Source organism: Furipterus horrens, unplaced genomic scaffold (genome assembly GCF_987537825.1).
Source record: "Furipterus horrens unplaced genomic scaffold, mFurHor1.1.pri manual_scaffold_4, whole genome shotgun sequence".
NCBI classification, from domain to species: domain Eukaryota; kingdom Metazoa; phylum Chordata; class Mammalia; order Chiroptera; family Furipteridae; genus Furipterus; species Furipterus horrens.
In genome coordinates, this window is record NW_028327174.1 from 78,302,869 (window position 1) to 78,315,349 (window position 12,481).

At 34.9% G+C, this 12,481-nt stretch overlaps 1 protein-coding gene across 1 annotated transcript in view; it reads right to left on the bottom strand.

The window, feature by feature from the left end:
• PPFIA2 (PPFI scaffold protein A2) overlaps positions 1-12,481 on the bottom strand; it is a 449,044-nt gene that overhangs the window by 81,575 nt on the left and 354,988 nt on the right. The window contains exons 16-17 of the mRNA XM_090273671.1: positions 11,739-11,959; positions 3,111-3,348 (exon numbers count right to left, since the gene is read on the bottom strand). Coding sequence (XP_090129797.1) covers positions 3,111-3,348; positions 11,739-11,959 — 459 coding nt within the window. The remainder of the gene's footprint in view (positions 1-3,110; positions 3,349-11,738; positions 11,960-12,481) is intronic.

Genomic DNA, 12,481 nt, shown 5'->3' on the forward strand with positions numbered 1-12,481 from the left:
AGAAATACATATGGAACTAATTCCTCATTTTTTCCCCATCTCTGCAGAGCCTTGGGTCTCCTTTGGGCAAATATGTTGTTACCGAGGGATCTTAGTCTTCTCGAATTCGAACAAATCCCCCATTCCCAAATGCTGAATTCTCTGCCCTCAGTATGACATGATTCTCAGGCTGCTGCTTTCTTGTCAGTACTCTTTTACAGAATTTTTTTATAAAGCTAATTCTCTATGATATCATATGAACCTCATTTACTTAATATCTTTATTTTTCTTATATAAATAAAATAATTTTTGTTAAAATATTTCATTATATTTTACATTTTAGTTATTAGCAGAAAATGAGTTGATTTACCCCATCCAGTATTCGAACTAGATATTGCTCACATGTTATTTATGCTTACTTATTTGTGGTGAGGTAAAAGTAATAGAACTAGTATAAGTAAACACACCAAAAAAATTGAAAATAGAAATGCAAAGCATATAAATGTATATAACCCAAACAATAATGTCTGTTCAATCTGTATTTTCTGTCCCTAAAATTTCTAATGTTCTTTGAATACTCAAACATGAATTATACCCAACAAAATTATTTTTCTTCCAATATTTTCTAATGTAAAAGAAAATCTACCTGTTTTACTATAACAATAGTGAACTTGAGGACAAAGTTTCATTAGGTAATTAGTACTTCATTTTAAACACCTTTTAACACTCAGGAAATGTTATAAATATTTTTTAAGGACTCTAATTATAGAGCAAGAATGTTCATTTACCACTAGTTTATTTATGACTGACCACTTGAGGAAATGCCTGGAAGCACTGGCATCCTTGTCACACACACACACACACACACACACACACACACACACACACATCATATCTAAATATTATAAATATTTTTATTAATATAAAATAGTAACACTGTCACAGATTATGATGATAATGTTTATGAAAATACTTAAAAGTTCAAAAGTAAATATTGTAAAAATGTAAGGAAATAATAATAGTACAGAAATAACCAGTTTTCTTTCCTTGAATGCTGACAAAATTGTGCTCTGTGGATGAAGATTCTTACTTTGCTTTAGTAAGATATAGGTCATCAGTATATGTAGCATGTATTAAATATGTAGAAACTAAACCAGAGACATTATCATTTTAGTTAATAAGATCAAATGGATGGTTTCTAGATTTCTAAAACAAGTAGCTCATAATGTAGCTCAGTTATTTCCTTGGTATATCTTAGTACAATGATTAACTTTTGTGCTGTGTCAGGTGGAATCAGCTCTGATTAGCTGATCATTTTTCTAATTGGTCATTGTCTGTGCTGTTTATTTTAAACACATTTTTTATATCAAGTCTAGAAATTAGCGGAGACTAGAGGACTCACTGGCTTAACAGCTTAAGGAGATAATTTTTTTTTAATTTAACCATTTTTCTTACATAGACTTTATTGCACAGAAGTCCCATAACTGTAAAGTTTGTTGTGGGAAATATTGCCTCACATTGTAAACAGTTCTCTGTTTTAGTACTCAATTTCATAATCAAAGGGAGAGATGCCTAAATTTATATATATGTAACAGAAATTTTGTGACGATAAAATAAAATCCTAAAAAATTAATTTAAAAGGTAATTGTCCTCTAGGAATGAGAGTATATATAATTTATTAGCCATATCTCAAATTACTATAACATTTATTTTTAAATGCCATTTAGAAAATAAATTAAACTTTTTGTTCAGATATTACATACACACACATATTTTGAACTTTTATAGAACCTTCTCACCAGAAACATAATACACACTTTTTACTTTTTTGTAGTATTATTAATTTCTCCTCCATTTGTTATGTTTGTGCTAGAATTTACAATGTTTCAACTATTATTTTACCTTTTTCATTTTAATTCAACTCTATCTCCAAACATTTTCATTTTAATAGAAAAATTTATTGTTTTAATATTCATTATAAAAACAGAATTTTACCTCCATAGTTTAGAATATTTAAATCTTCATTATTATTGTCAATTCAACATACTTCCAGGTAATCACAGAACAAAAAAAAAAAAAACAGTATAATACATGTGTTTGAGTTAGCAAATTTGAGAAAAATCCAGCTCCACCAACTTCCTGTTTTGAACATGGGCAATTTACTTATACTCTCAAAGCCTAAGTTACCTCTGCTCTCTATTGATGTAATACCCTTAGAATTTCAAATGTTGACAAGAGAATTAAACGACTAAACATCATGGCATTAAGTAGTTATTACAACCCAATTTTCCAGAGGTTTCCTCGTATTATTTTTAGTAAGGGCACTTTGATTCCTACCAATTCATGCTTTTAACATTTAGTTCCAAATATAAAGTTAACTGAAATAAAGAATTAAATAATAAAGAAAGATTAAAATCTTGACATGAAAGTTTAAAACAAAGTGGGTCCTGGTGATGTAGCTCAGTGGATTGAATACCTGCCTGTGAACCAAAGGGTCACCAGTTCAATTCCCAGTCAGGGCACATGCCTGGGTTGCGGGCCAGGTCCCCAGTTGGGGGCATGCGAGAGACAACCACACATTGATGTTTTTCTCCCTCTCTTTCACCCTTTCTTCCCCTCTTTCTAAAAATAAATAAATAAAATATTTAAAAATAATACAAATAAAACAAAATTAGGAGATTGCTGCTATTGCTTTTGATGGCTCTTGTTTTTAAATTATTTTATACTATTCATACATAAAATTATAACATTCTATGTTGGTGTATTGAAGCAATTATAAAATTATTTTTGTTATTTATTGTGTTAAAAAGTTCCAATTTACTTCATCAAGATATCATTAATAAAAATATACTTAATGGTTTGAGTCACTCCAACTTCTAAAATATTATTTAGATTTCTTCCATTTGCTTATCATATGGCTCTGGGAAAGTTATACCTATGTAGGTTACATTTCCTCATCTCATAATGAGATTAATATTTGTACCTACCACATAGGGTTGTGGTGAAATAAAGAAAAAGGAACAGTAAAACACAGAGAAAGCCCTTAGACTAGAATAAATACCCAATTAATGCCAACTAATGTATCATTAACCCCAGGTGGCGGTAAAGGTTCTTTTGAAACCTTATCGTACCAGGGTCATGACTCCCATCCGATCCATTTCCCTGGCAGGACTTCGCGGGGTGAGCTTTGGCGTTGAGTGTCCACTGGGGGGTGATGAACTGGCCAGTGAAGAAGCTGTAACCGAGGCAGTGATGGAGGTACCTGGGTGGACTCTTGCTAAATTCAGGCCTTCCAGGCTCACACTAGCCACTCTATTCTCAATTTCTTCAGCACGTAACTCTGTAGATTCTTTTTCTTCCTGAATTAGCCTGAAAGATACAGTTTAATTTTGATCCATTATATGCTCAGATAATACGAATCAATAAAAACTTCTCTGTGAACATTTTATAACAAATATAGTACTTTCATCTTTTTTTTTTTTTTCCTCTAGGAAGTATAACTCAATAAATTCCAGGGACTTCCTGGCTTAAATTTAGAAAATTACTCTTCCCAAGTGATACATAATTCCTCTCCATTTTCAGTGTGACCCTGTTCCTATATTCTAACCTGCAAAAACTTCTTCCCTGCCTAATTTTTACTATTAGTTCAGAGCTTACATCTGAATTCAGATGTTGATAAATGAGAACTTTAGGAGCTCAGATTCCAACAAAGTTATTGAATCTTACCTCTGGCCCCTTAAAGTATAACTGACAAAATCACCACTAAATAAATACATCCTAATCTTTTAAAAACATTAATGCCTATTTAGTGAAGTCTTTTTTAAATAAGCACTGTACAATTTAAGAACACAGGGATAATATATGAATAGATATAGATAATAAAAAATTAAATGGTTTCTAAAAATTTTTGAGAAGGAAAAGCACTATTTCTCTTTTCTTTCAGTAGGAACAAGTCACAAGAATGTGTATATATCAATATTAGTTATTGAAAGACACAGAAATAAAGAGCTTTAGCTGGGTTGCATAAAGTTCCTATTTAAGTTGAATCTATATATATTTTACATATTGTTATAATTAAACTGTGTACCAGAATAGTTTGTTTTAAAAATGGGGGACAGAAACCTCTTGAGATAGTTCCTCAACTACACATGGCTTACTGGGATCTCCTGGGACATATACTCCTTAACCTCAAGGTTATGATCACTGCGAAGTTGTCGTTTCATATTTATTTTGGAAGACAGTTTATCAGTTTCTTACAAAACTACACATACTTTTACCATACGATCCAGTAATCATGTTCCTTGGTATTTACTTGAAGAAGCTGAAAACTTATGTACATACAAAAACCCACACATGGATATTTATAGCAGCTTTATTTAAAATGGCCAAAACTCTGAAGCAAGCAATATGCCCTCCAGTAGGAAAATGAACAAATAAACTGGAATATTATTCAGCACTAAAAAAAAAAAACCTATCAAGCTGTGAAATGGTATGAAAGAACATTAAATGCATATGACTAAATGAAAGAATACAATCTAAACAGGCTAAATATTATCTGATTAAAACTATAGGACACTCTAGAAAAGGCAAAACTATGGAGACAGTAAAAAGGTCAGCAACTGCCAGGGGTAGGGGTGGGAAGGATGAATAGTCAGAGCAAAAGAGATTTTTTCAGGGCAGTGAAAATACTGTTTGATACCATATCGATAGATGACATTATGCCTTCTTCCAAATGCATAAAATGTACAATACCAAGAGTAAACATTAATGTAAACTATGGACTTTGGGTGATTATAATTTGTTAATCTAGGTTCATAAGTTGTAACAAACATATTACTGTGGCGGAGGATGTCGATTATGCGGGAGGATATGCATGTATGGGATCAGAAGGTATATGGGAAAATCTCTTTTTCCCTCAATTAAATTTGCTGTGAATCCTAAACTGCTCTAAAAATCAAGTCAATAAAAATATTAAGAAATGCATTTAATCTTAATTATAATATTTTACTTACACAAATAATTTACATTCTGTTTCTTTGAACTGTATTTTCATGGGTGCATTTTAATTTGAACCAAAGATCAGAATCCCAAAGGAAGGCTTTATCATCAGAGTATAGCATCATTAATGCTTTAAACACATGCCAGTGGAAAAATTTCCTTCTCTACGAAAATAAATTTTTTGTACACTTAAAATGACTGATAGAAAAATTACTCCAGAAAAATCTGGCAATGTGGTTCTTCTGTACAGAGAATTCGTAGTTATTAACTCTAGTATTCTATTAACTGTAAAAGAGTCAAACCTAGAGGGACAAGTTGACTAAGAGGTAAATCAAAAATTAATCAAACAGAAAAGCAATGTTACCTAGATGCTCAATTTATTTGGAAAAAAATAAATGGCAATCCACTGATCTTTCAAATCCTCATGTATATATGGAAAGCAAAGAAAATAACAACAAAATAAAGTCACTTTAAAATGCTCCAGTTAGTTGGGGAGGGATTCCCATAGAAATCATAGAGAAGGGAAAAAATAAATAAATAAATTAGGCAAATAATAGCTAACTATAGATGAACAGATTATTGAATGTTGCAGTGGCAAATGAGTTTGAAGTATTTGATCTCTCCCTTTGAGAGAATCAGTGAACCATGAGAAGCCAGAGGAGAGGAATTTTTTTTACAAGTATTTTTTTTTTTTTTTGAGAACTTCTGGTCAAGATGGAGGCGCAAGTAAACATGGCTTGTGCCCTCATGCAACCACAGCAAAAATTACAACTAAACTACAAAACAATTATCACCCAAAATTGTCAGAAAATTGAGCTGTATGAAAATCTGACAACCAACGAATTAAAGAATTCACATTCAGCTCTGACTGGTGTGGCTCAGTGGATTGAGTGCTGGCCTGTTAACCAAAGTGTCACCAGTTCGATTCCCAGTCAGAGCACATACCTGGGTTGTGGGCCGGGTCCCTAGTTGGGAGCGCGCAAAAGGCAATCACACATTGATGTTTCTCTCCCTCTCTTTTTTTCTCCCTTCCCCTCTCTCTAAAAATAAATAAATCTTCAAAAAAAAAAAAAAAAAAGAATTTACATTCATCCTGATGGATAGGAGGGGCAGAGACATGGAGACATGGAACATGGAATGGGTGGTCCGACACTCACGGGTGGCGGATAAAACTCAGGAGTGATACCTTGAGAGTGGTTCACTCCCTCTGAGCTCCAGCACTGGGACAGCAGCTGGAAGGACACCAGTGGCATATGGGGAGAAACTGAAGTGTCTGGCATCAGGGCAAGTGCTGGGCAACAGCACCCTCCCACAAAAAGCTCCAGATGCCAGGCAGTAACCATTTTCCCATTTCTGAGCCCTCCCCCACACAGAGTCACAGAGCAGTGACACCATATCTGAGGCTCCATTAACCTGGTTCACATGGTCGCCCCACCCTGGTGACTACCTAAGGCTCTGCCCCATCCAACCTACCATGGCCTTTTCTATAAGTGGTCATGCTATTGAGACAGGGAGTCAAAGAAGCTTTACCTAATACATAGAAAGAAACACAGGGAAGCCACCAAGATGAGGAGAGAAGAAACATGGCCCAAATGAAAAGTACAGAACAAAACTCCAGAAAAAGAAGTAAACAAAATAAGATAAGCCATCTATCAGATGCAGGGTACTCAGTGGGTACTTGAACAGCATAAAAATGATCCAATCAGAAATGAAAGAGACACTAATCAAAATAAAGAAAACTTCACAGGAATCAACGGTGGAGTAGATGAAACTGAGAATCAAATCAATGAATTGGCACATAGGAGGAAAAAAACATCCAATCAGAACAGCAAGAGAAAAAAAGAATTAAAAAAAATAAGCTAAGTAGCCACTGGGACATCAAATGTGCCAACATTCAAATCATAGGGGAGTCAGAAGAAGAAAAACAGAAGCAAGAAATTGAAACCTTACTTGAAAAAATAATGAAAAAAAACTTCCCTAATTTGGTGAAGGAAATAGACATACAAGTCCGGGAAGCACAGAGTCCCAAACAAGATGAACACAAAAAGGACCCCACCAAGGCACATCATAATTAAAATGCCAAAGGTTAGAGATAAAGAGAGAATTTTAAAAGAAGCAAGAGAAGAGAAGAGACTTACCTACAAAGGAGTATCCATTAGACTGTCAGCTGATTTTTCAAAAGAAACTTTGCAGGCAAGAAGAGACTGGCAAGAAGTATTCAATGTGATGAAAAGCAAGGACCTACAGCCAAGATCACTATCCAGCAAAGCTATCATTGAGAATAGAAGGAAAGATAAAGTGCTTCCCAGACAAGGTGAAGCTAAAGGAGTTCATCATCACCATGCCATTATTATATGAAAGGTTAAAGAGACTTGTTTAAGAAAAAGAAGATCAAAACTATGAACATTAAAACGGTAATAAATACATATCTACCAACAGCTGAATCTAAAAAATAAACTAAGCAAACAAGGAGAACAGAAACAGAATCTTTGATATGGAGAACATTGGGATGGTGGCCAGTGGGAAGGAGGGTCTGGGGAAATGGAGGAAAAGTTACAGGGATTAAGAAGAACCAATTGGTAGGTAAAAAACAGAGAGGAAGATGTTAAGAACACTAAAGGCAATGGAGTTGCCAAAGAACTTATATGAATTTCTTTTTTTTAAATTTATTTTATTTTATTTATCTGTTTTTAGAGAGAGGGGAAAGGAGAAAGAGAGGGAGAGAAACATCAATGTGCAGTTACCTCTCACACACCCCCAACTGGGGACCTGGCGTGCAACCTAGTCATGTGCCCTGACTGGGAATTGAACCAGTAACACTTAATTCGCAGGCCGACGCTCAATCCACTGAGCCACAGCAGCCAGGTGAACTTATATGCATTTCCATGGACATGAACTAAGGGGGGGACTGCCAGAGGAAATGAGGGTAATGAGTAGAGTGGGGCTAAGGGGGAAAATTGGGACAACTGTAATAGCATAATCAATAAAATATATTTATAAATTATTTTTTGAAAAAATTAAATTAATCTGTGAAAGAAAAAAATCTTAACCAGAGATAAATTCTGGTTGGTGTTAGCATATTACTACAGTTTAAATGGTGTCTATTTCTTTTAAATGTTGCTATGTACTCAAATTTTATGTATTTCTTAATTTCTTCTTTTATTTTTTATTTTTATTTTCTAATTTTTTAATATATTTTATTGATTATGCTGTTACAGTTGTCCCAATTTTCCTTCCCTCTGCTCCCCTCTACCTGGTGGCCCCCCTCCCTCCAGTTGTCCCCCCCTTTTAGTCCATGTCCATTGGTTGTGCATATAGTTCTTCTCAACCTCTCTCTGTCTATTCCATTCCCTCCTACTATGCTTCTTAATTCCTGTACCATCTCCCTCACTCTCCCTTTCCCCCTCCCCACTGACTCCCCCCATAATGTTCCCCATACCTATAGTTCTTTTTCCACTCTCGTTGCCTATTTTGTTTGCCTTTGTTTTGATTCCCTAGCTTCTGTTGTTGGTTCTTGTGATGCAGTTTTCATTTTAATGTTCATAGTTTTGATCCTCCTTCTTCTAAACCAGTCCCTTTAACATCTCATATAATAGTTGGTTGGATCTAATGAACTCCTTGAGTTTTATTTTGTTCTGGAAGCACTTTCTCTGCACGTCTATTCTGAATGACAGCTTCGCTGGAGAGAGTATTTGTGGTTGTAGGTTTTTGCTTTTCATTACTTTGAATATTTCTTGCCAGTCCCTTCTTGCCTGCAGGGTCTCCCTTGAGAAATCAGCTAATAGTCTAATTGGGACCCCTTTGTACATGGTTCTTTTCTTCTCTCTTGCTGCTTTTAAGATTCTCTCTTTATCTTTAATTTTTGACAACTTGATTATAATGTGTCTTGAAGTGGTTCTCCCTGGGTCCAGTTTTTCTGAAATTCTCCGTGCTTCCTGGACCTGTAAGTCTATTTCCTTCCCCAAGTTCAGGAAGTTCTGCTTCGTTATTTTTTCACATAAATTTTCAATTTCTAGTTCTTCTTCTTCACCCTCTGGCAATCCTATAATTCAAATGTTCGATCTCTTATAGCTGTCTCAGACGTTTCTGATGCTCTTCTCACTTTCCTTGCTTTCTGTTTCCTCTTTCTGCACTGGTTGACTGTTTGTTCCTTCTCTATGTTTTGGTTTGTTGATTTGATTTCTGGATTTTATTTCCTCACCACTTGTCTCACATGTGTTTTCATTCTTTTCAGTATGAGTGGTTTTCTTTCCTTCCCTGTCCTGTTCCAAATCTTTTGTTAATTCTGTAAGCCACCTTATAACAATAGCTCTGAACTGAGCCTCTGACAGTTTTCTTATTTGTTCATCTGTCAGATTCTTCATCTGCTGTCTGGTAAGCTGCTGCATCACTGGGATTTCAATTGTTGTCTCCTTCATTTTGACAGATTTGTGTTTTGCTTTGCTTCCTGGGCAGGCTGTGGGGGGTGGAGCCCCGTGTACTTGTCACAACCCGGCGACCAGCAGCGATCCCAACCTTTTTCGCTGCACTGTGGCGCTTTGTGTGGGGGCAGGGGTCCAAGATGGATTCCTGCCATTATTCTCCGCTTGGAGACTGGGATCCGTCCTCCCACCCTCTGGGCCTCACCGTCCAATGCAGTGGGGGGGCTGCCTTTCCCCACGTTGGGGTCGCAAGCTGCTGGGGCTCAACTACAGCCAGGATTGCTCCCCCTGCCGCTCTCCCCACTGCTACCACAAACAGCCCTGCCCAATCTTTCCGTCTGGTTCTGATTTTGTGCCTCCTACCCATCCAGGCGAGCACTGCAGGTTTATAACTTCATATGTTGGGCTTCCGTGTAGTTTTATTTTCTGGAATTTCTGGTTATTTTTTGTTTTGAAGTAGTTGTATTCCTTTCTAGTTGTAGAGGGAGACCAAGCATGTCCATCTCAGCCTCCATCTTGGCCGGAAGTCTCTATTTCTTAATTTCTTACAATCATCAACTATTTTAGTCTTCATTAAGGGTGGCAGTAATGTAACATATTGGAAGACAATATATTGAATTTATTATTTGAGAATTAATTTATTGGGTATCAATAATTAATCTAGGTCAATATTGTTACTAGGAATTACTAACTTAATGCAAGAAAGCTAAGAGTTCCTGGAAAGACCTGGATTGTTATTGAGGGTATGTGTATGCATTTTTGATGAAAAAAATATCACAGGATTGTATGCTTTATTTCAGATCTATTTAGCAAGTTCAACCATTAGCAGCACAGCATCGGAAAGAGTTATGCAGTTGGAATTCATGTTTTATATATATTTTTTCTATTTATAGGAATCAAATATTTATGAAGCACTTTCTCTTTATCAAGCAAAGTGCCAAGTTCTGGAAATAAAACAGTAAGCAAAAGCAGATATATTTTCTCATTCTTATATATAGCTACAATCTAGTGAAGATAAAGAACTGAAGGACAGTGAAGTGAACTGAAAGACAGAAGACAGGATGGCGGAAGTGTTTTGGGGGAGTAAGTATAAAGTGGGTAAAGAGTTAGGACAGAACAGTGTAGATTGCAGAGAATGTTCCAGAAGAAAAAAAACAGCAACAACAAAGAGGATAGTATGGACCATTTAAAGAACATAAGTCTCGTATAATGGAACCTGGATTAGGACAGGTGAGGGCTAAGAGAATGTTGAAGTAGGTGGGGCATTGCAGACCATCAAAGGATCTTGATCTATATCTTAAGAGAAACTGAAGGACTTGAAAAGGGAAAGTACATAAATACATTTGGGTTTTTAAAAGTCTCCTCTAGCTGCAGTGTCAGCATGGACTAGCTTGGGAATTCAAATACTACAAAGAAACTAGATAAAACTATTACTGTTATCCAGATGAGAAAGTATTATAATGTGCAATATGGCTATGATAGTGGAAATCCAAGGAGACTTGAATCAAAATAGGAGGTCGACAGATTAAAGCTAGAGGCAGAAATAACAAATAAAGGCCTTGTTTAAAACAGTAAAAACTGTTCATTGGTTGAAAAATAAGTTAAGACTAGTTCCTGACATTTGAAAGAAAACAAATCCACCTAATACAGTAGGGTTCTTCACTGGGATTAATAAAATTAATTATAGAAAAAGACTTTGAATGCCATTGGAATTCAAGAAAATACATAAATTAAAATTTAAGTTATCATAGTGACAACCTTTCTCAATATTTAAAAGATTAAGTTGCACAAATTCTATTCCATAATGTTATTTGCTCCTTTGGAACCATCTATTATCTAGATACTGTGTGGTGATAGTTCTGTTTTTCATAATTCAGTCATAGTTTAATTTTACTCTGATGTCTAAACACTTTTAAGGACATGTCTGCACATTAATTTGCATGCTAGTTAGTACCTTTATTGCAGTGTTAAATGTACTTTAAGAATGTATGTTGTCACCACAAATGCCATTTAAGCAGTAAATTTTAATTTAAAAAGTGCTTTAAAATTCATTGGAGAATATTTTATGTTTACCCCATTCTTTTATATTCCCCTCATATCGCTATTGTATGTTTTGTGTATGTTCCTTACAAAGACTATCTTAATTTCATACAGGATATATACAGATATCCATGGAATTTTGTGAAAATGCACATTCTGAATCAGTAGATGTGGGGTGAGGTATGAAATTCTTCAGTTCCAACACCCTCCTAGGTGATGACAATGCTTTTGATTTGATGATTCAATTTTAGTATCAAGGTCTTCTAATATCTTGAAACCATTAGTAATAGTTGAACTCACCTGATTTCTTTGTTGATGGCATCCAGCTGTTCCTGAAGCATCATAGCTAGAGTTTGGGCATCAGAATGACCACTTGGAGAGAGGAGATCCATTGAGCTAAAAATTGTTTCTCTGTCATCGTCATCAATATCAGATATTTCTGTGTCACTTTCGAAAGGGTGGCTGCTTAGCACACCGATTTGTTGAGTTCTGTTCCACTCATGATCCCCAAGAGATTTTACCTGAATGGTAAATGAACAATTATATCATCTATCACATTGTTTATTTTCAAAGCAATATTCTAAAATGCAATAAAAAAGCACATAAGTTTTTATAGATTACTTGACAAAAGCTGAACTGATTATTAACATTTTAATATATTGGTTCAATAAATTAGTTCCTTGGCATTTTATATTATGGAGGGATTGTCAGCATAAATATCAAGATTTTAATAGAAATAAGAATAATAAATTATAAACTCCCTGGTTTTTAGCTCAACCCCAAATCAAGATAACAATTATTTTAAAGCATTTGCAACATTTCTCCTTGTTTACAAATTAACCCTTTCTATTGACTTGTACTCAAGCATTCCCATTTACTATACTAACTAATTAGTCTTATCTACAGTTTGCATTACAGACTGGGGCTACAAATATTATCACACAACAAATTATACAAGAATTATCTCCCCAACAGTCATTTACATAAACTAAATATTATTTTAAATTATTTCAAAATTATTTAATTCCATTTCCACTGCTCAG